Source organism: Pseudorasbora parva, chromosome 9 (assembly GCF_024679245.1).
Source record: "Pseudorasbora parva isolate DD20220531a chromosome 9, ASM2467924v1, whole genome shotgun sequence".
NCBI lineage: Eukaryota > Metazoa > Chordata > Actinopteri > Cypriniformes > Gobionidae > Pseudorasbora > Pseudorasbora parva.
In genome coordinates, this window is record NC_090180.1 from 20,938,951 (window position 1) to 20,963,191 (window position 24,241).

General features: G+C 43.6%; 2 protein-coding genes across 4 annotated transcripts in view; one reads left to right on the forward strand and one right to left on the reverse strand.

The window, feature by feature from the left end:
- Positions 1 to 24,241, reverse strand: part of st6galnac3 (ST6 (alpha-N-acetyl-neuraminyl-2,3-beta-galactosyl-1,3)-N-acetylgalactosaminide alpha-2,6-sialyltransferase 3) — a 131,109-nt gene that overhangs the window by 32,090 nt on the left and 74,778 nt on the right. For all 3 annotated transcript variants that reach the window (XM_067454293.1, XM_067454292.1, XM_067454294.1), the window contains one exon: positions 23,788 to 24,197. In XM_067454293.1, coding sequence (XP_067310394.1) covers positions 23,788 to 24,197 — 410 coding nt within the window. The remainder of the gene's footprint in view (positions 1 to 23,787; positions 24,198 to 24,241) is intronic.
- LOC137089365 (zinc finger and SCAN domain-containing protein 25-like) lies at positions 5,481 to 9,685 on the forward strand. Its single transcript, XM_067452959.1, has 2 exons — positions 5,481 to 6,362; positions 9,668 to 9,685. The coding sequence occupies exons 1-2, from the start codon at positions 5,481 to 5,483 to the stop codon at positions 9,668 to 9,670; spliced, it is 885 nt and encodes a 294-aa protein (XP_067309060.1). The 3' UTR covers positions 9,671 to 9,685.

The window sequence follows — 24,241 nt, forward strand, 5'->3', positions numbered from 1 at the left end:
TGTGATAATAGCCAATGAATGATGAAGCCTTTTGCATGCATTAGGACTTTTATTCCCTCACCCTATTCATAGAGTTTTCCGGTAGCGCTTGGATTCATGGACTATAAAGCCATCCATCCTGACACACGGTTGATTCAACAGAACTTTCTCAAGAATACACAAACGGCTGCGCCTCAGGAAGCACTCAATGGATAATGGTAGGTCATTTCTGCTATTTTGCTGACATTCAGCCAAATTCTACAAAGAGCTGAAATTACAGTGGCTGCTAAAAAGAGGAAATGGATTTCCTAATACCATAAGCATGTAGTAATACGTCAGATGTGTGCTTTAGGAAGTCAATATGGAATATATTAATTCAAATTATGCAGAGCAACTTTGTGCAGCAGAGCAAAATAACAAATAAATGAAAATATAAGCACATCTTGAAAATCCTCAGTGAGCATTCAGAATGAAAACAGTAAGCTGAATAAGTAATCAAAAGAAGTATACCTTTGTGCCTTCGGTATATGGAATACGGGACTAGAGTCGAAATAGGGGTCAATGATGTTGACATGGTAGATTTCTAAAGGTATTTTAAACCAAGGTGCAGTGAGACAAAGTCACACAAAGCCTTTCTCAACATTTAAATAATCAAGATACTTCACATGAGTCAAAATGTGATAATTACTCTATTAAGTTTTATTACTTTTTATCATCTTTTAATCATCTAATTTGCAAATAAATAAAAAAATAAAAAAATAAATAAGCCAACATATTTTCTAAATAAATTGCACTCCTAAAAAAAAGGAATTTTCACAGTGATGCCACAGAAGACCCATTCTGTGTTCCCTAAAGAACATTTCACTGAACACCCTTAGAACCATTTTTTTTTCTTGAAGAAATTGAATAATATTTGAATAATCTAAAGAACCTTTATAAATCACTGTAAAATGTTTTTTTTTTTTTGAGTTCACCCAAAAAGTTTTATATTGGAGCAGAAGAATATATATATATATATACCTTTAAATGATGTTTAAAGGTATGATGTTTGACGAGAAGGCCTGGCCCGTAATCCCCGCTCTAATTCACACCAAAGGTGTTCTATCGGGTTGAGGTCAGGACTCTTTGAAGGCCAAGTTCCTTCCCACCAAACTCGCTCATCCATGTCTTTATGGACCTTGCTTTGTGCACTGGTCCATCGAATTGCCAGATAGAAAAGCGTGATTCATCACTCCAGCGAGCATGTCTCCACGGCTCTAGAGCCCAGTGGCGGCATGCTTTACACCACTGCTTCCAACATTTGCATTGCACTTGGTGATGTAAGGCTTGGCTGCAGCTGCTCGGCAATGGAAACCTATTCCATGAAGCTCTCTACGCACTGTTCTTGAGTTAATATGAAGCCCACACGAAGTTTGGGGGCCTGTAGCTATTGAATCTGCAGAATGTTTGCCTCAGCATGCACTGACCCCGCTCTGTGATTTCACATGGCCTAACAATTTGTGGCTGAGTTGCTGTTGTTTCCAATTGCTTCCATTTTTTATCATACCACTAACAGTTGGCTATGCAATATTTAGTAGTGAGGAAATTTTACAAATGGACTTACTGCACAGGTGGCAACCTATAACAGTACCACGCTTGAATTCAATGAGCTCCTGAGAGCGAACCATTCTTTCACAAATGTTTGTATAAGCAGTCTGCATGCCTAGATGCTTGATTGTATACACCTTCGGCTATGGAACTGATTGGAACACCTGAATTCAATGATTTGTAGGGGTGTCCCAATACTTAGAAGCAGTGTATTTTTAACTTAGCATGTTGTGTTACAATGCAACAATAATGGTGTAAGATGCCCCAAAACAATATGAGTCACATCGCAACAACCAAAAACATCTATACACATGTGTATAGTAGGGATGTGCCATATCATACCGTCCATGATAATACCGGTATACATTTTTACATGATAAAAAAAGTGTCATATCGGGATATCAATGATATAGCGACATGAGGACGGAGCGCACATTTACTTTCCCTAGCATGCTCAACAACAACACCTGTCTGAGAGAGAAGAGAGAGAAGAGAGAGAAAAGCAAGAAGATCAGCACGTCAGCCTCCAATGACAACTTAGTACCTAAAAAAGGAGCTACTTGGTTACAAGAGGTCAGCCCTCTTGACAACTGAATTGGAGATGCTTTTGTTGCTGATGCATTCAGATGGCCAAGGCAAAAAGTCTCTCCTTAAACTTAAAGCTGTTATTGATATTTGCAGTGCAATATTTGACTGGCCGCAGTTACGGCTAGTTAGGTCCAGCATTCTGCCTCCTTTGAATCAGACACAGAGTAGTTTAAAAATTACTGTTTATTTGAAATGATGGAATGTAGCATTTATTTGAATTAGAGAGAGAGAGAGAGAGAGAGAGAGAGAGAGAGAGAGAGAGAGAGAGAGAGAGAGAATACATACATGACCGCATCATATTTCTGAATGCTCCCAAGTCAGCTGCATTTTATTCTCATCCTCCATAAGTAAATAAGTCAAGCTAAGCCCGAAAGAACAGGGGTATTTATAAGTAGAACTTTTAAAATGCCTCCAAGCTTTCAGTTCCAATTAAAACTACTACATGTAAACTTTGAGTAATTAGGAACTGAAAGAGCACCATTGGCTGTGTTTCAGATATGCTTTGGTTTTTGTAGAGCTGCATCTTGGCAACTTGAATCATGTCTACGTAGTCCACTCAGTTTGTTTGAACATAAAGTTTATTTAGCCTGATTACCACCAACCAAACCGTCAGCAGAACTCATTATCTCTAATAACATTACACTGTCACATTATATTGTGTGATGTGCAGGTGTACTCATTAATATAGCGGGTGAAGGGGTCTGATTCAATTAGGCATAGAACGGAAGCCGACCAATGATTTCCCGAGGCAGAATTGTGACTACTTGACAACCGCTGATGAGAACAAGAGTCTTTCTAGGCAATTAAATTTTGCATTTGAACCTGCTTGTTAAATGACAATATAAAATAAACAGTTCAGACTTAAAATTCTGATAGGAAGAGCCACAGTCTGTGAAGGTTAATAAATTATTCACTAATACAGAAAGTTTCTACATTGAATGGTAACTATACAAATCCGATAGACCTGTACATATCCACTCATGTGGAATAAGCAAATCATCTCCATTAAGATTTATTTTTTGAACAATTGATGACAATTATTTATCATAATAAAACAACCACCCTCATGCACAATTTATAGACATTCCAGGAAAGTATAAAACTAAATATTACAGTGTAAAATGAGGTTGTAATAAAACAATTATAACATGTAAAAAGGTGGCAAGCAAAGTGAAGAATCCACAAAATGGAGTCTCTGATTATCAGTAATATCTGCAAAGACTTAGCACCCTGTGTGTCAACATAGAGGTCAACAGGACTATCGTGGCAACAAGGTAATGTGACAGTGTGATTTAGGAGGGCTGTCGGTTTTATCTGCACATAGTTTACCAGGCCACCCCACACACAGCATGACAGTGAACTGGTAAATGTGCGACATTCAAGATAAAAGAACACAGTCTGGAAGATTCTGCTAGGCCGAATGCACTGCAGGTACTGTTCAGATATAGAGATTGCACAAAAGTTTACACACAATCTGGGAGGAAACATGGAAAGGTGAAAAGGGAAAAAAGGGGGAGAAATAAAGGACAATGAAAGTAGAGAGGAAGAAAGATAAGAAGGAACGTCAAAAAAAAAGGATCAAAGAAAAAGAAAGCTAGGAAGCATATTAAATTAATTTGTATTCAAGGAAACACTGTGTATTCACTTATAAATATAGGTTACTATAAATGGCTAAATAAGGAATACAAGACCAATGATAATTCAGTGTGCAAATATACGCAAAAAAAGACCAATCATAATTGAATAAGACAACATCATCACTGGCAGACATTTTGGCAATTAATGTAGCCTTACTGTAAAGTGTTACAGAACATTCTATGAATGTCAATGAGACATTTTCAAACTTTAACCACTTCAGGTCTGCACCCCCTCTTGGACCCACCGGTGGGTCCAAAATTGCATCATCATAATCTTTTTTAAAAATCTATAACTCGCGCACCACAAAACTAGACATATATGGTATCATTTGAAAGATTAGAACCTCAGCTTTCTTAATAACACAATAACTTCTGCATTTATATTACATAGAAGAAAATAATACGGTGTGAATTCGGTCTGATTCATATATCAAATGAAAGCTATCGGCCTCAGGAATATCGCTGAGCAGTTAATTTCACCGATCCAATAATTTACAGTAAATTTATTATCAAAAGAATCACAAAGATGGAAATGACTCTTTTGAACAAGCAAACACATGAGTCATATTCCTGTTCGGATCACAAACTCGTTGTAAAGCTACTAGCCTCAAACGCTATATCAGCTTGTTCCTTAGGTTGTTTGCTTTAAAATGAGACTATTTTTCATGTCTGTGAGCAAGCATGGCCAAATGACACTGTAATATGTCACCGATGTCCAGATCAAAACATGTGATGCAGACAAATATTATTGCTAGTTTTGATTGACGGTGTTAGCCAAGATTTTTGATGATGTCATCACATATTGCATCATGCTACAAAAAAGTTGAGAATCTCAGCTCTTTATAGACATGTGGATCATGATTCTAGACCAATCAGAGCCCGAAAACTCTCTTTACAAATTTGAAGAGGCGGAGCCTTCTTTTCGATTTCCTAGTGGCCAGTTTATGTCATTGCAGATAAATAGGAGGAGTTAGACACTTTGGTCAGATAAATCTCAATAACTTTTATTTGCAAGGAGTGTGGCAAGGGGGGCGTGGTTCAGCGAGGTCTGCAGCGGGAGAGAGAGCCGCGGGACGAGCGGTAAGTGAGTGGGTTGGAAGCAGATTAATAACACCTGTCTCTCGTTCCAGTAATGAGCGCGGAGAGGGGATAAAACCTAGGTGGAACCGGAGATCCAGGGGAGAGAGAGGGACTGCTGACGCGACACACACACACACTCACGGACATTGAGTTGTGAGACACGTTGACCCGGAAGCGGAACGTTTAACCGGAACCCGGAAGTGACTGAGAGAAATACACACGGGCAATAGCCGTGTGAAGAGACTGAGTTTTTGTTCTAATAAAGAGAAGCGTCAGCAGTCAAACCGACCCCCTTGTCCTCTTCCTTCCTTACACAAACGAACTTTATCACACTGGTGCCGAAACCCGGGAAGGAAGTAGGACAGCGCCGCCGCCATGACAACGCCCTCCGCCTCGCCATTTGCGGACATCATCACCTCCCTCGCGGTCCTCCACCAAGACCAACATCAGGCAATGCTGGACCTGCGGGCGGACCAGGAGCGCCGCTTCGAGGCGATTGTCCGCGGCCAGCAAGAGGACCGCGAGCGGTTCCGGAGCTGGATGGATCGGGAGGTTCGCGCCGAAGCCGCCGGGCGGGCTAGCGCATCGGTCCACATGCCCCTCCACAAGATGGGGCCAGAGGACGATCCGGAGGCCTTCATAGACCTCTTCCAGAAGACCGCGGAGGCCTCTGGCTGGCCCCGGGCACAGTGGCCGGTGCGCCTCATTCCATTACTAACAGGAGAAGCCCAGGCGGCCGCCCAACATCTGCCGGTAGCGAACCTCCTGAAGTACGAGGATCTAAAAAGGGCCATCCTACAGAGGGTCGGTCGGACCCCGGAGCAACACCGCCAGAGGTTCCGCTCCCTGGAATGGGGCGAGGCCGGCCGACCCTTCGCTATGGCCCAACAGCTCCGGGACTCGTGCCGCAGATGGCTCTTGGCCGGCGGAAGCGACGTGGACCATACCATCGATCTGGTGGTGCTGGAGCAATTCATCACTCGGCTCCCAAGAAAGACCGCCGAGTGGGTCCAGTGCCACCGGCCCACGTCGCTGGAGACGGCCATCCAGCTGGCGGAGGACCACCTGGTGGCGTGCCCGGGGGTCGGCGAGCCCTCACTAACTTCTCACTCTCTCTCTCCCCCCTCTGTCTCTCCCTCTCGCCCTGTCCCTCTCCCCAGGTCCCGTCCTCCAGGCCCTCCTCGCGTTCCCCCCAGAGGTCGGGGTGGGATGGGCCCAGGACCGTCCGGGAGTTCGCGGGCTCCGCCCAGGGGGGCGGGGCCGCTGGGGGCGGGTGGTGACAATGGCTCCGGTTGCACACCCTCCCCGCGCTCATTTTCCAACCCACTCCCCGCCGCAGGGGTGGCGGGTAAGCCTGGGCTGGCCTGCTGGCGGTGCGGTGATCCGGATCATTTTGTGGACCGATGTCCGAGGATGGACATCGGGACAATGATCCGGATCCCGGACGTCCAGCGGACCACCCCCGATCAAGCAGGAGAGTACCAAATTCCTGTAAGTATCAAGGGGGGTACATATCAGGCCTTGGTGGATTCAGGATGTAACCAAACCTCGATCCATCAAAGCCTGATGCAGCCTGGGGCATTGGATACAAGCCGCATGGTTAAGGTGCGGTGTGTGCACGGGGATGTGGTGGAATATCCGGTTGTCCCAGTCACGATACAGTTTAGGGGGAAAAAGCATAGTGTTGAGGTGGCGGTTAGTCCCCACCTCCGGCATCCGCTAATTCTGGGGACGAATTGGCCCGCCTTTTCGGCATTATTGGGGTCGTTATGCGCGGATGCCGCTTGGGAAAACAAGGCTAGGAACGGGGCGGTGCGAGTGCAGGTTGGCGAGACTGATACGGGACCCTTGGGAACAGCTTCAGAGGAACCGAGCGGGGTCGAGAGACTGATTCTCTCGGACCGCGATGACTTCCCTCTGGAGCAGTCTCAAGATGAGACCCTAAAACATGCATTTCAGCAGGTCCGCTCTATCGACGGTCAGTCTCTCCAACCCGCGTTGCCCGTCACGTATCCTTATTTTGCCATAATTAAGGATCGGTTGTATCGAGTGACCCAAGACACTCAGACAAAAGTGGATACAACCCAGTTATTAGTACCAAAGAGCATTTCCCGGCGGCTCACTCGAACCCGATGGCGGGCCACCTGGGGCAGGCGGCCACACTGAATCGCTTAATGACCCGATTTTTTTGGCCAGGCATTCATGACAATGTGCGCAGGTGGTGCGCGTCTTGCCCTGAATGTCAGTTGGTGAATCCACTGGCCGCCCCAAAAGCGCCATTGCGCCCCCTTCCATTAATGCAGGTCCCCTTCGAGAGAATTGCGATGGACCTCATCGGGCCATTGGAGCGATCCGCACGCGGACATCGTTTTGCGTTAGTCATCGTGGACTACGCAACACGATATCCGGAGGCAGTGGCTCTCCGCAACATCTCCGCGAAGAGTGTTGCGGACGCACTGTTTCGTCTGATCTCCCGAGTGGGGATTCCGAAAGAAATCCTCACTGATCAAGGCACGGCGTTTATGTCACGCACGATGAGCGAACTCTACGGATTATTGGGCATTAAATCCATTCGAACAAGCGTCTATCACCCACAAACGGACGGCTTGGTCGAACGATTTAATCGCACTCTTAAATCCATGATCCGTAAGTTCGTACAGGAAGACGCCAAAAATTGGGATCGGTGGTTAGAACCCCTCTTATTTGCCGTGCGGGAGGTTCCACAAGCCTCCACGGGGTTTTCCCCCTTCGAGCTTCTCTACGGATGACAGCCACGGGGGGTGCTGGACGTCCTACGAGAAACTTGGGAGGAGGGACCTTCTTTGGCCAAAAACGAAATTCAGTACGTCATGGACTTGCGAACAAAACTCCACACCTTGGGGCGGCTATCTAGGGAGAATTTGTTGCAAGCCCAGGACCGCCAGAGCCGGTCATATAACAGGGGTACAAAACTACGCAAATTCACACCGGGAGAGAAAGTGCTCGTTCTACTCCCTACGTCGAGCTCAAAATTAATGTCAAAGTGGCAGGGGCCGTTTGAGGTCGCACGACAGATAGGAGAGCTCGATTATGAAGTGATACGATCCGATAGGAACGGGGCACGTCAAATATACCACCTCAACCTGCTAAAAAAATGGAATGAGGTGGAATCAGTGTTGTTGGCAACGGTGATCGGGGGAGAGGATGATCTCGGGCCAGAGGCGAGCATTAAAGCGCAATCAGTCGCGCTGGCCCCTGGGGGAGATCACCTCTCACCGTTACAACTCTCTGATTTATCAAAATTGCAGGCGGAGTTCGCTGACGTGTTCTCGCCCCTACCGGGACGTACCGACTTGATTCAGCACCATATCGAGACCGAGCCGGGCGTGGTAGTTCGCAGCCGGCCGTATCGCTTGCCTGAACACAAGAAAAAAGTAGTTCAGGAAGAATTAGGCGCAATGCTCGACATGGGAGTAATCGAGGAGTCCAACAGTGACTGGGCGAGCCCGATAGTTTTGGTCCCCAAAACAGACGGCTCGGTCAGGTTCTGTGTGGACTACCGCAAGGTGAACGCTGTGTCGAAATTCGACGCGTATCCAATGCCGCGGGTTGACGAGTTGCTTGATCGGTTAGGCACGGCTCGATTTTATTCGACACTGGACTTAACAAAGGGCTATTGGCAGATCCCCTTGTCTCCATTGTCCAAAGAAAAGACAGCTTTCACCACGCCGTTTGGATTACACCAATTTGTCACGCTTCCTTTCGGCTTGTTCGGAGCGCCCGCAACCTTCCAGCGACTCATGGATAGGATTTTGCGCCCCCATGCTGCGTATGCTGCTGCGTACCTGGATGACATAGTGATTTATAGTCACGATTGGCAGCGGCATATGCAGCATGTGAGGGCGGTCCTGAGGTCGCTGAGGGGAGCGGGGCTCACGGCCAACCCAAAGAAGTGTGCGATTGGGCGGGTGGAAGTAAGGTATCTGGGCTTCCACTTGGGTCATGGTCAGGTGCGTCCCCAAATTGATAAGACTGCCGCAATTGCAACCTGTCCGAGGCCCAAGACCAAAAAGGAGGTAAGACAGTTTTTGGGGCTGGCGGGATATTATAGACGGTTTATACCAAATTATTCGGACCTCACCAGCCCTTTGACTGATCTTACTAGAAAGGGGCTACCAGATACGGTCCAGTGGACGGAGCCGTGTCAACAGGCTTTTACCCAAGTGAAGGCTGCTCTATGTGGCGGGCCGCTTTTACACTCCCCTGACTTTTCTCTCCCTTTCTTGTTGCAGACTGACGCGTCGGACAGGGGGCTGGGCGCAGTCCTGGCCCAGGAGGTGGAGGGGGGAGAGCGGCCGGTGCTGTACATTAGCCGTAAGCTCTCCAAGAGGGAAGCTAAGTACAGCACCATAGAGAAGGAGTGTTTGGCCATCAGATGGGCCGTGCTCACTCTCCGCTATTACCTCCTGGGGCGGGAGTTCACCCTCTGTTCGGACCACGCTCCTCTCCAATGGCTCCACCGCATGAAGGATACCAACGCGCGGATCACCCGTTGGTATCTAGCTCTTCAGCCGTTTAAATTCAAGGTGGTCCACAGGCCGGGTGCTCAGATGGCTGTGGCCGATTTCCTCTCCAGAAATGGGGGGGGGGGGGGGGGGGGCTGCAGGCCGGACGGCTCCCCGGCCTGAGTCGGGCGGTGGGGGTATGTGGCAAGGGGGGCGTGGTTCAGCGAGGTCTGCAGCGGGAGAGAGAGCCGCGGGACGAGCGGTAAGTGAGTGGGTTGGAAGCAGATTAATAACACCTGTCTCTCGTTCCAGTAATGAGCGCGGAGAGGGGATAAAACCTAGGTGGAACCGGAGATCCAGGGGAGAGAGAGGGACTGCTGACGCGACACACACACACACTCACGGACATTGAGTTGTGAGACACGTTGACCCGGAAGCGGAACGTTTAACCGGAACCCGGAAGTGACTGAGAGAAATACACACGGGCAATAGCCGTGTGAAGAGACTGAGTTTTTGTTCTAATAAAGAGAAGCGTCAGCAGTCAAACCGACCCCCTTGTCCTCTTCCTTCCTTACACAAACGAACTTTATCACAAGGAGATATCAAGAAAATTCTTTTTTCCCCTGTTTAGTGCCAATTTATAGAATCAACAGAAACTTCCAAAAAAGCTTGGATCCCAAAATGATAAAAAATATAGATTTTTAAATAACAAATTAATTAAAAATAAATCAAAATATTTATTTTTAATCTATGTTTATCATAAGATTGTGAATAGATACAATATAATATATGCAATATTCTACCACTGTGTTAAAATTTAGGGTTTTTTCTGTAAAATTAGACCATTTTTATCAATTTACTCCAATGTATGTGGGTAGGGCGCTCTTTTAAATTCAGATATTCCTAATTCTCAAAAAAATGCAAAATGTGCTGCAGAGCTGAAGTGGTTTGTTCAATTATAATAAAGTGCATTGCATCTAAGACTGAAAATATCTTTAAAAAAACTTTTTTGAATAGAGTTGTTTTGCGCTAAATTTATGGAGTATGTTTAGAAACTGCCCAGCATGTCCTGCTTGCGGCCTCCAGTTTGAACTCTCTCTCCCAGTCTTGTTTTCCTGTCAGACCAATATGGATTCAGAAGGCAGAATTGGTGTCAACAGGGAATTTTTCCAGCCTCACATTCCAATCAGTTATCACTTCACAAGTCGAGCTCCAGACAGCCCAGGTAGCCAGACTAAATGCCCAGATAAAAGAACTCAAACAGGAAACCATGGCCAGTAGATCAGCCACCACGTCACAGTGGTCACTCAATCAGATTGCTCCATCCAATTCAGAACTGGCTGCCTGCAACTGGAATGAAGCCTCTGTATGGAGCTGCCGCTTAGTGTATGGATGCGTATGCTTCCAGTGCTACTCACACCTCCTCATCTCCTGCAGCAGACCCCAAACCCACGAAGGTAGACTGCCTTCGCCTCACTCCTACTTTACCTCTGATGTCACCTGGTTTTGAGTTGTTTAATGGAAACCAGGGTCTTTAACAACGCCTGTAATGCCTACCATTTGAACTGTATACATGAGGGGGATGAGTGGAAGACAGACTTTAAAAGATTTTAATTTGTCCTCAAATGCATTTAACCCATCCAAGTATAGAAAACACACACACAACAAACCATGGACACACACAAACGGAGCATTAAGCAATCATTTTTGCTGTGATGACAGGAAGCACTTTGGGGTTAGGTGTCTTGCTCAAGGGCAACTCAGTCATTTCCAGCCAGTATTGAGATTTAAACCCATGACCTTTAGGTATAATTAGTCTCACTCTCTAACCATTAGGCCATGACTGCCCACATGTTAACACATCTCCACACTACACTCCAGGGATATTTAAAAATAGTCCAGTATTTAATCAAAGGATGGCTCCATTTGCAATCACAGAAGTCTTAGGCTAAAACCCCAAATTTCTCAATGGGAAACTTTAAATACTGGGTCTTACCCTCACCAGACAGCTCCAGCTGTCATCCAGGCCCTGGCCAATAATGTGTTGAGAGACATAGTAAACACATTTTTCCTTGTGTACTTTGATGATATTCTCATCTTCTCTTCCTCCCTGCAGGTACACAACACGTCTTTCGGGTGCTACAATGGCTACTGGAGGACCAGCTTTATGTCAAGTGGAGAAGTGCATGTTCCATGCCAAGTCAGTTTTATACTTAGGGCATATTATCTCGACAGAGGGGTTCAAAGCGATTCCGCCAAGGTGAGGGTCGTGGCCAAATGGCCAACTCTTGACTCTCAGAAGGCACTTCATCAGTTCTTAGGGTACTCCAACTTCTATAGGGGATTCATCTAGAACGTTAGCCTGATTGCTGCACCCTTCACAACACTCACCTCACCTAAGGTAATATTCAGATGGAACTCTCAAGGGCTCAGAAGGCACTTGATGTTCTTAAGTCCCTTTTCATCACTGATCATGTTCTTTGTCTTCATGATCCTCAACAAAAATTCATTGTTGAGGTGGATGCCTCGGATGTCGGGGTAGGCGTGGTTCTGTCCCAGCTGTTTTGGAGAGATGGGAAGGTGCCCTCAGACCAACAAGCAGTCAGAGCGAACCAACCAGGAACAAGAGTGAGCTCTCTGCTGCCTGCCATCACAGTCTGAGCTCCTGGAGTCAACAACTACCGTGGGTCAAATATTCCCATAACTTCTACAATTATTGGTTATCACCCACTTCTTTTCCCTGCTCAGGAACACATTTGCCTTGGCCTTCGTCTGTCTTGTGATCACACCCGAGGAGGCCTTGGTCCGGGATTTCAGACTGAACAAAGCAGCGGCCAGACATCTGCAGTCAAAAGGTATCGCTATCCAACAAGGACCTGCCTCTCCAGGTGCCTTCCATTAAATTGGCACCCAGGTTCAGTGGGCCATATCACATCCCCAAGGTCTTAAATATGGGGGCAGTGTGGCTCAAGTTTCGTCATCGGGTTAGAATCTGTGGTCTGGGTTTCCATTATTTGGTGGACTGGGAGGGCTATAGGCTGGAGGAGTTGGATATTAGCTTGGGATATTCTGGATCAGACTCTGGTCAGGTTACTGTCATGATCAGTTGGGTTATATTGTATTGGTCTTTGCCATGTACTCCACTGTCATTGTGGCATTTCCCCTCTCTCGTTACCCCTAATTATCCTTTTGTGCTGTCACACCTGATGCAAATTATATCCCTCATTTCTCACCCTATTTTAGATCATCTCATGTTCAGTCTTTTGTCAGACAATAATTGTATGCAGTGCAGCACTATCACTCTTGACCGACTTTAAGCCATATCAGCAGCCATATCACCCTGTAGCCCAAAGACTGGTTTCCCACTCAAGTTAAGCAGGGTTGAGCCTGGTCAGTACCTGGATGGCAGACCAAATGGGAAAACCAGGTAGCTGCTGGTAGAGGTGTTAGTGAGGCCAGTGCTCACCCTGTGGTTTGTGTGAGTACTAACACCCCAGTATAGTGATGGGGACACTATACTGTCATTGAGCACTGTCCTTCGGATGAGACGTTAAACCGAGGTCCTGACTCTCTGTGGTCATTAAAAATCCTTCGATAAAGAGTAGGGGTGTAACCCCGGCATCCTGGCCAAATTTGCCCATTGGCCCCTGTCTATCATGGCCTTCTTTTAATCCCCATATATGATTGGCCTAATCACTCTGCATATGATTGGCCTAATCACTCTGTATATGATTGGCCTAATCACTCTGTCTCCTCTCCACCAATTAGCTGGTGTGTGGTGAGCGTTCTGGCGCAATATGGCTGCCGTCGCATCATCCAGGTGGATGCTGCACATTGGTGGTGGCTGCGGAGATTCACCCCTTCTATATTTAAGCGCTTTGGCGCCCAAATGTTTTGTTACTTTGTCTTTTTCATAGACCTGGACAATTAATTTGAAACATGTGTTAATATAATTACAGCTGCTGTGATTACCTAACCATGAAAAGTGAAGATTATTGCATTATATTTATATGTTCTCCCTTTGCATTGAATAACAATGTGCTTTAGTTGTGCACTTCCCAATCCCAGAAATGTTTTTGAACGCAACAGCCAATCAGAGGTTTAAATAGTTAAAATAGTGATTTAGGCCAAGCACTCATACACATAATTTGTCCTCAAATGCATTTAACAAGTTATTGCACACAAATTAGAAGTAGTGAGTAGAGAACACACACACACCCTGCAAACCATGGACACACACACACACTCGGAGCAGTAGGCAATCATTTTTGTTGTGGCACCCAGGGAGTGATTTGGGGTTAGGTGCCTTGCTAACGGGCAACTCAGTCATTTCCAGCCAGTATTGAGAATCAAACCCACAACTTTTGGGTAACTAGTCTGACTCTGACTAACCATTAGGCCATGACTGCCCACATGTGTCTCCACACTCCAGTGATATTTAAAAATATTCCAGTATTAAATCAAAGGATGATTCCATTTACAATCACAAAAGTCTGGTCAAAAGCCCCAAATATCCATTGACCATAAAACCACCTATGGTGCTAGCGCTGTGTCAACAATATCCAAGCAACATTAGGGCATTAACTATTTAGCGCCACTCGCTGGACATTTAATTATGAACTGCCATGATAAGTGCTAACAACCAACATAATAAAATGTTAGAAGATTCACTTTAATCTGTTTTCATCTTTTAGCGCTGCTCACTGGGCATCTGTGCAGGCAGCAACGACAAATATTCCACAAGATTTGCCACAGTTTTTCCAATGAGCCTGGGTTGTTTACTTCCTATGTTAAGCCTGACTGAACAGTGATTTTACTATAGCACTTTTTGTAATGTCTACTGTTAGAACTGACAATCAGCCTCAGATTGCTTCCACTTAGAACTGTACAGTATCAGGAGAGCTCGTAATTGCTCAAACTGAGCACAATCATTCTCCTGGAATTCTTAAGCTTTCATTCATCATGTGCAACATTAGAGCTGTCATCACACATATCTGAAATGTCATTGCTGCTCACAATCAGATGGGTGGATGTCTGACACTCAGAATAATGGAGTGTCTTTCACTCGCTTCCCCTGCTGCTGTTTCACACTGTTGGCCTGATTGATGGTTCACACCGGACTAATGAGACAGAAATGGATGTTCTGATGTACTCATTCAGTGTTTGACTGGCATTCAAAACTGGAATTTGAAAACTTTTTCAAAACTGGAAAATGGAAATCTTGATAATAAAGAGAGATTATTAATAAAGCACAGATGCATTCAAGTCTAAAGCATATTATGCAAAAGCAATTGATCAGTGTTTTTTATTAGTTGGCATTTCTAAACGAAACAACAGTTTTACATTTTCTGAAGTTCAAAACTTGCCACTTTGATGCTATTTGATGCATTGTTGCTAAGGTGTTTTGAGAGGATTTTAGCATGTTGATTTGCAGTTTCTAGGTTGTTCTAAATTTCTGCTAGGAGTCACTTTAAGCAGCAGATTTACTAACAGCTTGCGCAAGCGTAAAATCTCTTTTTAGCATTCAATTTTAAAGCTTAATTTGTCCATTAGATTGAAAGATCTAAAAAAAGTAATCAGATCAGAAGTGGTTGAAAGTGAACAAAAAAGACAGATTAAAACACTGTTTTGGGAATGTGTCTCCCTCATCTACTTGTGATCCAATTGAACAAACTGCATCTTAATACCATATCTAAACAGGGCCCAAGACTCACTATTCAAGCCCAACTTCTGCATTTGAGTTTTGCTTTGCCTCCATAACAGTTCCTGGTCATTGTCGCTGGGGATACAATGTTATAAAAATACTCTAAAGCTAAGTTTTCTCTGTTCAGAGTATTACCATTAGTAATCTTGTTTTCCGATAAAGACTTTGTTTCGCTTTTCTTTCAGCATGCATTGTTTAAGTTCCTGAAACTGTGTTATGTTTTATTTGAAATCTTGAAATCTCTTACCTGAATACTTACCTGTTTGTATAGAATAAACTCCTGCATGGGGTTAGGGTCCAAATTCCATATTCTCCCTTGTATTATTATTATTATTACATATGAACAGTCAGCAGGATAATGTTCAGTTCCCTTTTAACAGGAACTCGCACTGCGTCATAGAGAGGACAGTTTGGGGTATCCCCCCAGCATGCCGCGCCTGAAGCTGAAGTTGAATGAAAAATGGCCAATCCTGATTGGTGTTGCGTCATGACGTAGCGAGTGTCGGAATACCCGGAAGTAGACGTGCCGATTTTCGGTAATGCGATCTATCACGATAATGAATATGCACGATATTGTTATCGTGGGCACTTCAAAATATTGTAAATAATAATTTATTAACAATTATTAAAAAAAAATGTATAATGTACTCAAGAATACTTTGCCCATCAACCGTATAAATGCTCAACACCACTGTATTCTGCGTCAAAGGGACACAAGCTCAGATGTAAATGAGAAGCACATGAACTAGTGAACGAGACATGCTGAATGAAGTGCATGCTCAGTGATGAAAGAGGGCGCTGATGAACTGCAGAATGCAGCGTTTACCCTGGAAACCCTGCAAACAAAAGCAACCGAGCTAGTGAAGTTCATTCGTTTTTTGTAATCTCAATGTTGTTCATCACAGCACCAAATACTTAAAGACTTAATAGGCTATTTATTTTCAAACCTAAACATTTTTATGTTTTAATCTGGACTACAACATGCCCTAATGATTAGAATTTTTTTGATTATTTGTTATAGTTCAGTAAAACTTTGAGAACAACTTCATTAGTTTGACAATAATTGACAATGAAAAATAATTATAAAGAATTAATTATTCTAAGTAATTTTAATTTCGTAGTTACTGTTTAATAACATTAAAACCAAAATCAATAGAACTTTTTTAATGGACCTAAGATAAAACTAACAATAATCAGTATTTCTGGACATCCAGCCACTAAATAAGCAGGATGAACGCTTTTTCAAGTGCAGGGCTCAACCTCCGCACCGGGGTCTCCCTTTCTTCCCTGATCTGCACAATGTGTTGACCATGGGAAAGGCCCTTCTCAGCCTGCTTAATCAATCCTCCAGTGTTAGATTTTGCAAATATACTGGGAGTGGCTGAGGCGGGCTATGCAGCGTTGCCGCTCGCCAGCCACCTCTCACCCGACACCTCATTAAAGGCCCCGGCGTTGCCCTCGAAGCCATGCCGTGAAACATCCAGGCTGGTGGGCAGGGCATATGGTGCGGCTGGTCGCGTTGGTTGCTTGCACAACCTAGTGTTACTGCTGGCCTACCAAGCCGACCTATTGAAGGAGCTCGATGAGGGCGAGGGACCCTTTCCGGAGGATGTCACCGAGCTGAGAAAGGCAACAGATTTGTCTCTTCACATCACCAAAGAGATGGCCCACGCTATCAGCCGCTCTATGGCTGGCATGGTGTGTGGAGAGACATCTCTGGTTGAACCTGCCGGGGATCAGGGAGAGAGAGAGACAGTTTCTCCTTGATTCCCCGGTTTCGCCTTTTGGCCTCTTCGGCAGCAGATACCTTCAAGCTTTGGGTGTTAATCTGGCACTTGGTGCTAATTTCCATAATAATCTGGCAAACCCTATTTAACTTGAAGCAAACTTTCCAATTTTCACTGACTTTGCAAAATGGCAAGCCACTCTAAGGTTACTGAAACCCTACACCAGGTTGTCCAGATGAAGGCCAAAGGGATGACCCTTTCAGCTATTGCAAAAGAAGTTGGTCATTCCAAATCTGTAATTTCTAAAATATTGAAGCTTTACACAGACACTAATTCATTAAAGTACCCAAAAAGGTATGCAAGACAAATGCACGAGAGGACAGGACAATGCGGAGACTTTCAATGAGGAATCAGTTCAACACTGCAGCTGGAATTACTCGCCAGTTCAGAGCTGAACACAGTAAGGATCTGTTTTGCCATATAGTGTCTTGTCATTTAAGAGAAGACTCTCATCAGCAGAAAGAATCAAAAGGCTAGACTAACCTTTGCTGAGGAGTATGTTGTGTGAACAGAGGAGAACTGGTCCAAAGTTCATTTTAGTGATAATGCAAGTTTAATTTATTTGTGTCTGATGGGAAACATTATGTTCGGCATCAAACTGGGGAAAGATTGAACCCAAAGTGCCCAAAGAAGTCAGTGAAAGATGGAGAAGGAAATGGCATGGTTTTGGGGATGTTTCAGCAGCAGGAGTTGGGCCTATTATAAAGCTATATGCAGAACCTCAGAACCTGTTTATCAGAACCTCCTCTGGCAAAATGTGGTTCCTTCACTGCGAGCATCTCCCAATCAGCCCGCAATTTTTATGCAAGACAATGCCCCCTATCACACTGCAAAACGGGTAAAGCAGTTCCATGAAATTGAGAATATTGAAATAATGAAATAGCCAGCCCAGAGTCTGATTTAAACCCCATTGAAAATCTATGTAAAATCATTGGCAACAAAGTTATGGCTAAGAAACCCACTACAGTTACCGAACTGTGGAAGAGACTGGAAGAAGAGTTGCCCAAGATCTCGCATGGTGAGTATCTAGTGATGCCATGTGGCCGCAGATGTGCTGAGCTCATTCAAAGCAAGGGCCTCTATACTTCCTACTAATTTTTGACTGCTGTAAGCATCACATTTTAGCTGTAATGTTTTTGTTGTTGTTGTTGTTGTTGTTGTTTTTGCTGCATTGGTTATTGTTCTCTAATTTTGATCATGGTGTTTTTGACAAAATAAAGGTTTTTGTTGAAGTACCTTGGTATTTTGTAAAACATGCTAGCAGAACAATGGTATACCCACAGCTAATATTCTTTCAAATTATTTCAACGCAATGAATATCAACAATATTTCTATGCTAAAAGCCTAGAATAACCTAGCCTTTATAATATATAACATTATATATATATATATATATATATATATATATATATATATATATATATATATATATATATATATATATATATATATATATATATATACACATATATATTTATATATATATATATATATATATATACACATATATATATATATATATATAAGTTTCTATGCATCAAAGAATCCTGAAAGATGGATGTTCCACAAAAAAAAAAAAAATTAAATAGCTATAAATCCCGATATGTGTAAGGTTTATAGATCAGGCTTGTATGGGCAGCACAAATGTATTTTGTGATACATGCATGAATTAAAGCTGCAGTCTGTAACTTTTTTTGGTTAAAAATTATTCAAAATATTTTTTTAGCAAGTACACAACAAGCCAGTATTCAAAACTCCTTACCTTAACTTCAGCTTTACCTTTAGAGAAAAATAAAATTATTATTGTATTATTATTAAACAATATTATTTATAATTTAAAACAGATATGCATCATGTCATTAATCCCTGAAACATAATGCTAAATCTGACAGCAGTCTGTATGTGCTGAAATGAATCCAGTAAAGACAAATATTAATACACGGAAAGATAAACCAAACTGTTTATTTCACACTCGACCCAAAAACGAACAGCCATTAAATCCATTACTGTCTGAGAAGACCTCAAAAGGATTCAAAAGTGTGTTAAGTGACAGGCTGCAATCTCTCGTGGCCATATACTACTCTATATTGAATAGTTCTCAGTAGAACCTAACCAGAGCGTGAAATTGGTGCAACTTCATATGCCAAAGGAAAGGAGTTATTAAAGGATGCAAGACACAACAGCAATTAATTTCTGTAATTACATCTATAATTACACTGTTGACCGTTTCATTACCCGTTAACCCACACTTAAGCCTACCCATACCAGCAAACCTGTCCCTTACCCGTATCCCACCTCATTGGTTTACAATACAACGTGAACACAAGTACAGCCTTACACTTATTTTTGTATGTAAGTACATAGTAGTTAAAAGATAAATAATATAAAGTGGGATCCATGTTTGACTTCATACTTGATATATCAGTATCGTTTTTTTCTGACATAACAGCATCTAGGGACATACAGTCTTCTGTGATTTTAGACTGTATTAGTGATAATTCGGTGCCTCTCAACTACACAGTCCAATCGCAGGTGTCGTCTGTAAGCGAGGTTGCTCCTAAAATATGATTCAAAACAAAGGCTTTGCTGCCAACTGTTTCCTGACATGCCGATCTGCTCTATTAAGGCTGATTTATTACTGATATTACACACACATCTGCTCATGGCCATGCATTCACTCACACTCACACTATAAGTGGCTCTTCTCTATGCGGTAAATGGCCACATCTCACCTACCGGATGTACAAACTGCAGCACGCTGTTAGAGACATCACTATCTGCTTGCTTTTCCTCTAAAGGAATTGATGTAGGATAAAGGATAATCCTCTCTAGCCCTCCTTAGGAATATCTCTTATCTGTGCTATAACACAACAGCATTAGGACTATCATGTGGGGATTACTCTTGAAAGGCAGAACTATCGCAGCATTTCAGTCGGACTGATCAAATGTAATCTAAGCCTCTCCATGAAATAGAGATTTTTTTGGCAACTTTTTAGTGAGTAACAGTGAACCTGCTGACTTTGTGAGCGCTCGACTTCAAATGAAACATTCATGAGGGTGTTATGTTATGGTCTGATGACTGTAATGAGTAATATCAACAGCTGATTAATTCCTGCGCTATGAGTGCACAGTGTGCCAGACTCATTAGCACACAGCGAGTGCTCTTCAGAACTCAAATAACCTTGAGAGTCCATTGATTTCTTCTGACGACATCTCACCTTTAGTACCGCTGGGATGTTGACAACAACACAAGGAAGATTTTACCTACTCTGCCTTCCTGAGAACTTTGAGTTATTGAAGTGGCATTTTACAGAAGGCTAAAGATTTTACAGCTGTATTGCATATCTAAAGAGGACAATGAACACATTGGTTTCAGATGTGACATGATAAAATGAAATGCACTGGCAGAACTGGCATTCTGGAACTCATGTTTGTGCATAAATCTGTCTTAATCAATGTGTCCATGTCTGCCAGTAAGGCCTATACTGCTCAAAAAATTAAAGGTACACTTTAAAAACACATCAGATCTCAATAGGAGGAAAATGTCATGCTGAAAATCTATACTAATATGGACTGGGTAATGTGTTAGGAATGAAAGGATACCACATCGTTTGATGGAAATGAAAATTATCAACCTACAGAGGACTAATTTCAAAGACACCCTGAAAATCAAAGTGAAAAAATTATGCATTAGGCTTGTCCATTTTGCTGAAATGTCATTGCAGCAACTCAAAATTGTACTCAGTAGTTTGTATGGCCCCCGAATGCTTATATGCATGCCTGACAATGTCGGGGCATACTCTTAATGAGACGACTGATGGTGATCTGGACCAGGGCATCACTGAGCTCCTAGACACTCTTAGATTTGTACCCTTGCGAAGGCGGATGGACAGGAACACATCCCAGAGGTGTTCTTTTGGATTTTGGTCAGATGAACGTGGTGGCCATTCAATGGTATCAATTCCTTCATCCTCCAGGAACTGCCTGCATACTCTCGCCACATGAGGCCGGCATTGTCATGCACCAGGATGAACCTAGTACCCACTGCAGTACATTCATGCTAAATGATGTTACAAGCAGCAAAACATTCTCCACAGTTGACAGGGAGAACGTCAGAGCACAGAGACCATTCACACCAGTGGTGCAGGAGGTCATTATGCCATATGGCCAGCAGCCATATCACCCTGTAGCCCAAGACTGGCTTCCCACTGAAGCTAAGCAGGGCTGAGCCTGGTCAGTACCTGGATGGGAGACCAAATGGGAAAAACCAGGTAGCTGCTGGTAGAGGTGTTAGTGAGGCCAGCAGGGGTGCTCACCCTGTGGTCTGTGTGGGTCCTAATTCCCCAGTATAGTGATGGGGGCCTAATCACTCTGTCTGTTCAGGTGGATGCTGCACATTGGTGGTAGCTGAGGAGACTCCCCCCTTCTATATGAAAAAGCTCTTTGGGTGTCTGGAAAAGCGCTATATAAATTTAATTAACTATTATGATTATCATTCTGATTCTGATTCTGATTATTATTATTATTATTTTGTAGGGCTCTGGCAGTGCTCATCCTATTCCTCCTTGCACAAAGGAGCAGATACCGGTCCTGCTGATGGGTCAAGGACCTTCTACGGCCCTGTCCAGCTCTCCTAAAGTAACTGCATGTCTTCTGGAATCTCCTCCCGGCTCTTGAGTCTGTGCTTGCAGATACAGCCAACCTTCTGGCAATGGCACATATTGATGTGCAATCCTGGAGGAGTTGACCTGCCTGTGCAACCTCTGTAGAGTCCAGGTATCGCCTCATGCTACCAGTAGTAATACTTTTTACAGCCATGTTTGATAATATTTACCAGGGGTTACGCAGCTACTCCAAGAAGAACCATGTCGCCCGAGCTGTAGAGTGAGAGGCTCTCTCCACTCCACACCCGAAAAAAGTAAGTCGCCAGTGTGGGAGTTTTTTGGCTTCAAAGAAAACAGCTCCTTAAAAAGCAAAAGTTCCTTTATTATTACGCAGGAATGAGAGTATAGTCCCTAGCCATATTGGTCTAGAAAATCGCAACTTTTCATTTTCTGTCAGTCTTAGTATACGATGTAACTATACACATCACAACATGTAAATAGGAAAATGTTATTATACTGATACTTATTGAGCAGAAGGCTATAGCTAGAGCCGTTTCCCTCCAGTCTTTGTCCTAAGCTAGGCTAGCGGTGGGTGCGTCAGACAGTTATGGCAAGCACTGAAATAAAATTGGTATGTATGGAAAACTCTGGGGGATAACAGTGAATAAGCTAAAGTCCTTATCAGCTAAAAAATCAGCTTGTTCCTTTAAAGTATCAGTTTTGATGTTAATATTTATGTATCATAGTATTGAACTTGTCAGTATTTTCTCTCATTGTGCCCTGTGTTGATCAGTACCTTTATAGTAATTATAAAAAATAAAATAAATAAAAAAGTACAATTTATTTTGACTGATAACTTTTTCCGCCATGGTTTCTATAGATATCGTGATATTGATGACGTGAATTATTTTGGCCGCAATAACCGTGCTGTGAAAAATCTAATATTGTGACAGCCCTAATACACACACACCGGTGAAGTGAATAACACTGATAATCTCTTCATCATGGCACCAGTTAGTGGGTGGGATATATTAGGCAGCAAGTGAACATTTTGTCCTCAAAGTTGATGTGTTAGAAGCAGGAATAATGGGCAAGCGTTGTCCTTGGAGGATGCGATGTGAGCGAGTTTGAGAGTTTGAAATTGTGATTGCTAGACAACTGCTTCAAAACGGCAACTCTTGTAGGGTGTTCCTGGACTGCAGTGGTCTCATTATCTATCAATAGTGTTTCAAGGAAGGAACAGTGGTAAACCAGCAGCAGGGTCATGGGCAGCCGAGGATCATTGATGCACATGGGGAGTGAAGGTTGACCGGTTTGGTCCGATCAAATAGATGAGCTACTGTAGCTCAAATTGCTCCAGAAGTAAATGCTGATAGAAAGGTGTCAGAATACACAGTGTATCACAGTTTGTTTTGTATGGGGCTGATTAAAGGTACATTAAATGTAATTAACCTTGGCATAGTTGAATAAAAATAGTTCATTACATTGATATCACATACCGTGAGTCTCAAACACCATTGCTTTCTCCTTCATATGTAAATCTCCTGCATGTAAAACACCACGGAAAAATAGGTCAATCTCAACATAACACAGACTGTGACGCAACAGTTGGGATCATTAATATGTACATCCCCCAACATTTGCATATGCCAGCCTAGGTTATAGGCCAGGCGGAACTGCACAGCCGAATCATTGGAAGTTGAGCAGGTATTGTGAAGAAACAAGCGTCAAGCGAGGATAGTGAAAATGGCAGATCATGGAATTAAATATTATGTTCCAGACTGTGTAGGGGATGGGATTACTTTTCATACCCTTCCCACAGAACAAAATGTCAACAGGCATGGTTGATGTTTATCTATAACCGGATACCGCAACAAAGTTGTGCATTTGCTCGGCCCATTTCACAACAGACAGTTTTTCTAACCTGGTACAATATCAAGCAGGATTCGCTCAGAATCTGATACTGAAGATGGGGACAATTCCAACTATATTCCCGCAAGCAGTAAGTAGTGATTTTATCCAATTCAGTACTCTACTGTCAAACTGCACTGTACAAATAACATATTTACACACTTAGTTCTCTGTTTAGAGTTTGTGATTCAAAGTGAAGAAGCTATCATTGTAAAATCATACACATTAAAATGTTTGACTGCTGACATTATGAGTTAACATGTAAAAGATAACATTAGTTCACCTGAAATTAAAATAAGCTGATGATGATGTATTCTGTTTCTGTGTGAGCTAGAGGCCAAAGAGGTTTAATGGGCAAGATTTACTACCTAGACACAGTGCATCAAACAGGAAACTAACTACAGGGGGTGTTTAAAGCGCTCTCACCTGTCTTTGCCTGTCTCCTTTTTAAAAACTCTATCGCAGTAATTCATGCGCTCTTCTGTGGTGACGTAGATGCGAGCCTGTGGGTAGTTTTCCACCGCTTGCCGCAGCATGTTGTACACAATGCCCTTGCCATCCTGCCTCATGTTGCGCAAAGGTCCCCAGACCACATAGACGGTCTCGTTCCCCTGGCCGAAGAAGTACTGGGGCTTCTGTATTAGCAGAGGAACACTAGTGTGAGACACCACTCTCAGGTCCGTCCTGCGGCCCACGTCCCTCTCAAAGCCCCGGGTGGGTGCATTGTTCATCCTCCATATGCAGGAGGACTGGTCGATCTCAGTCCCTGCTTCACGCCCCAGCATCTGGCCAGAGCTGGACACTATACTGCAAACCTCACAATGCAGCTTCAACGGCTAAAAGAAAAGAAGAGAAATGGGGCTAATTAGCATTAGAGGTT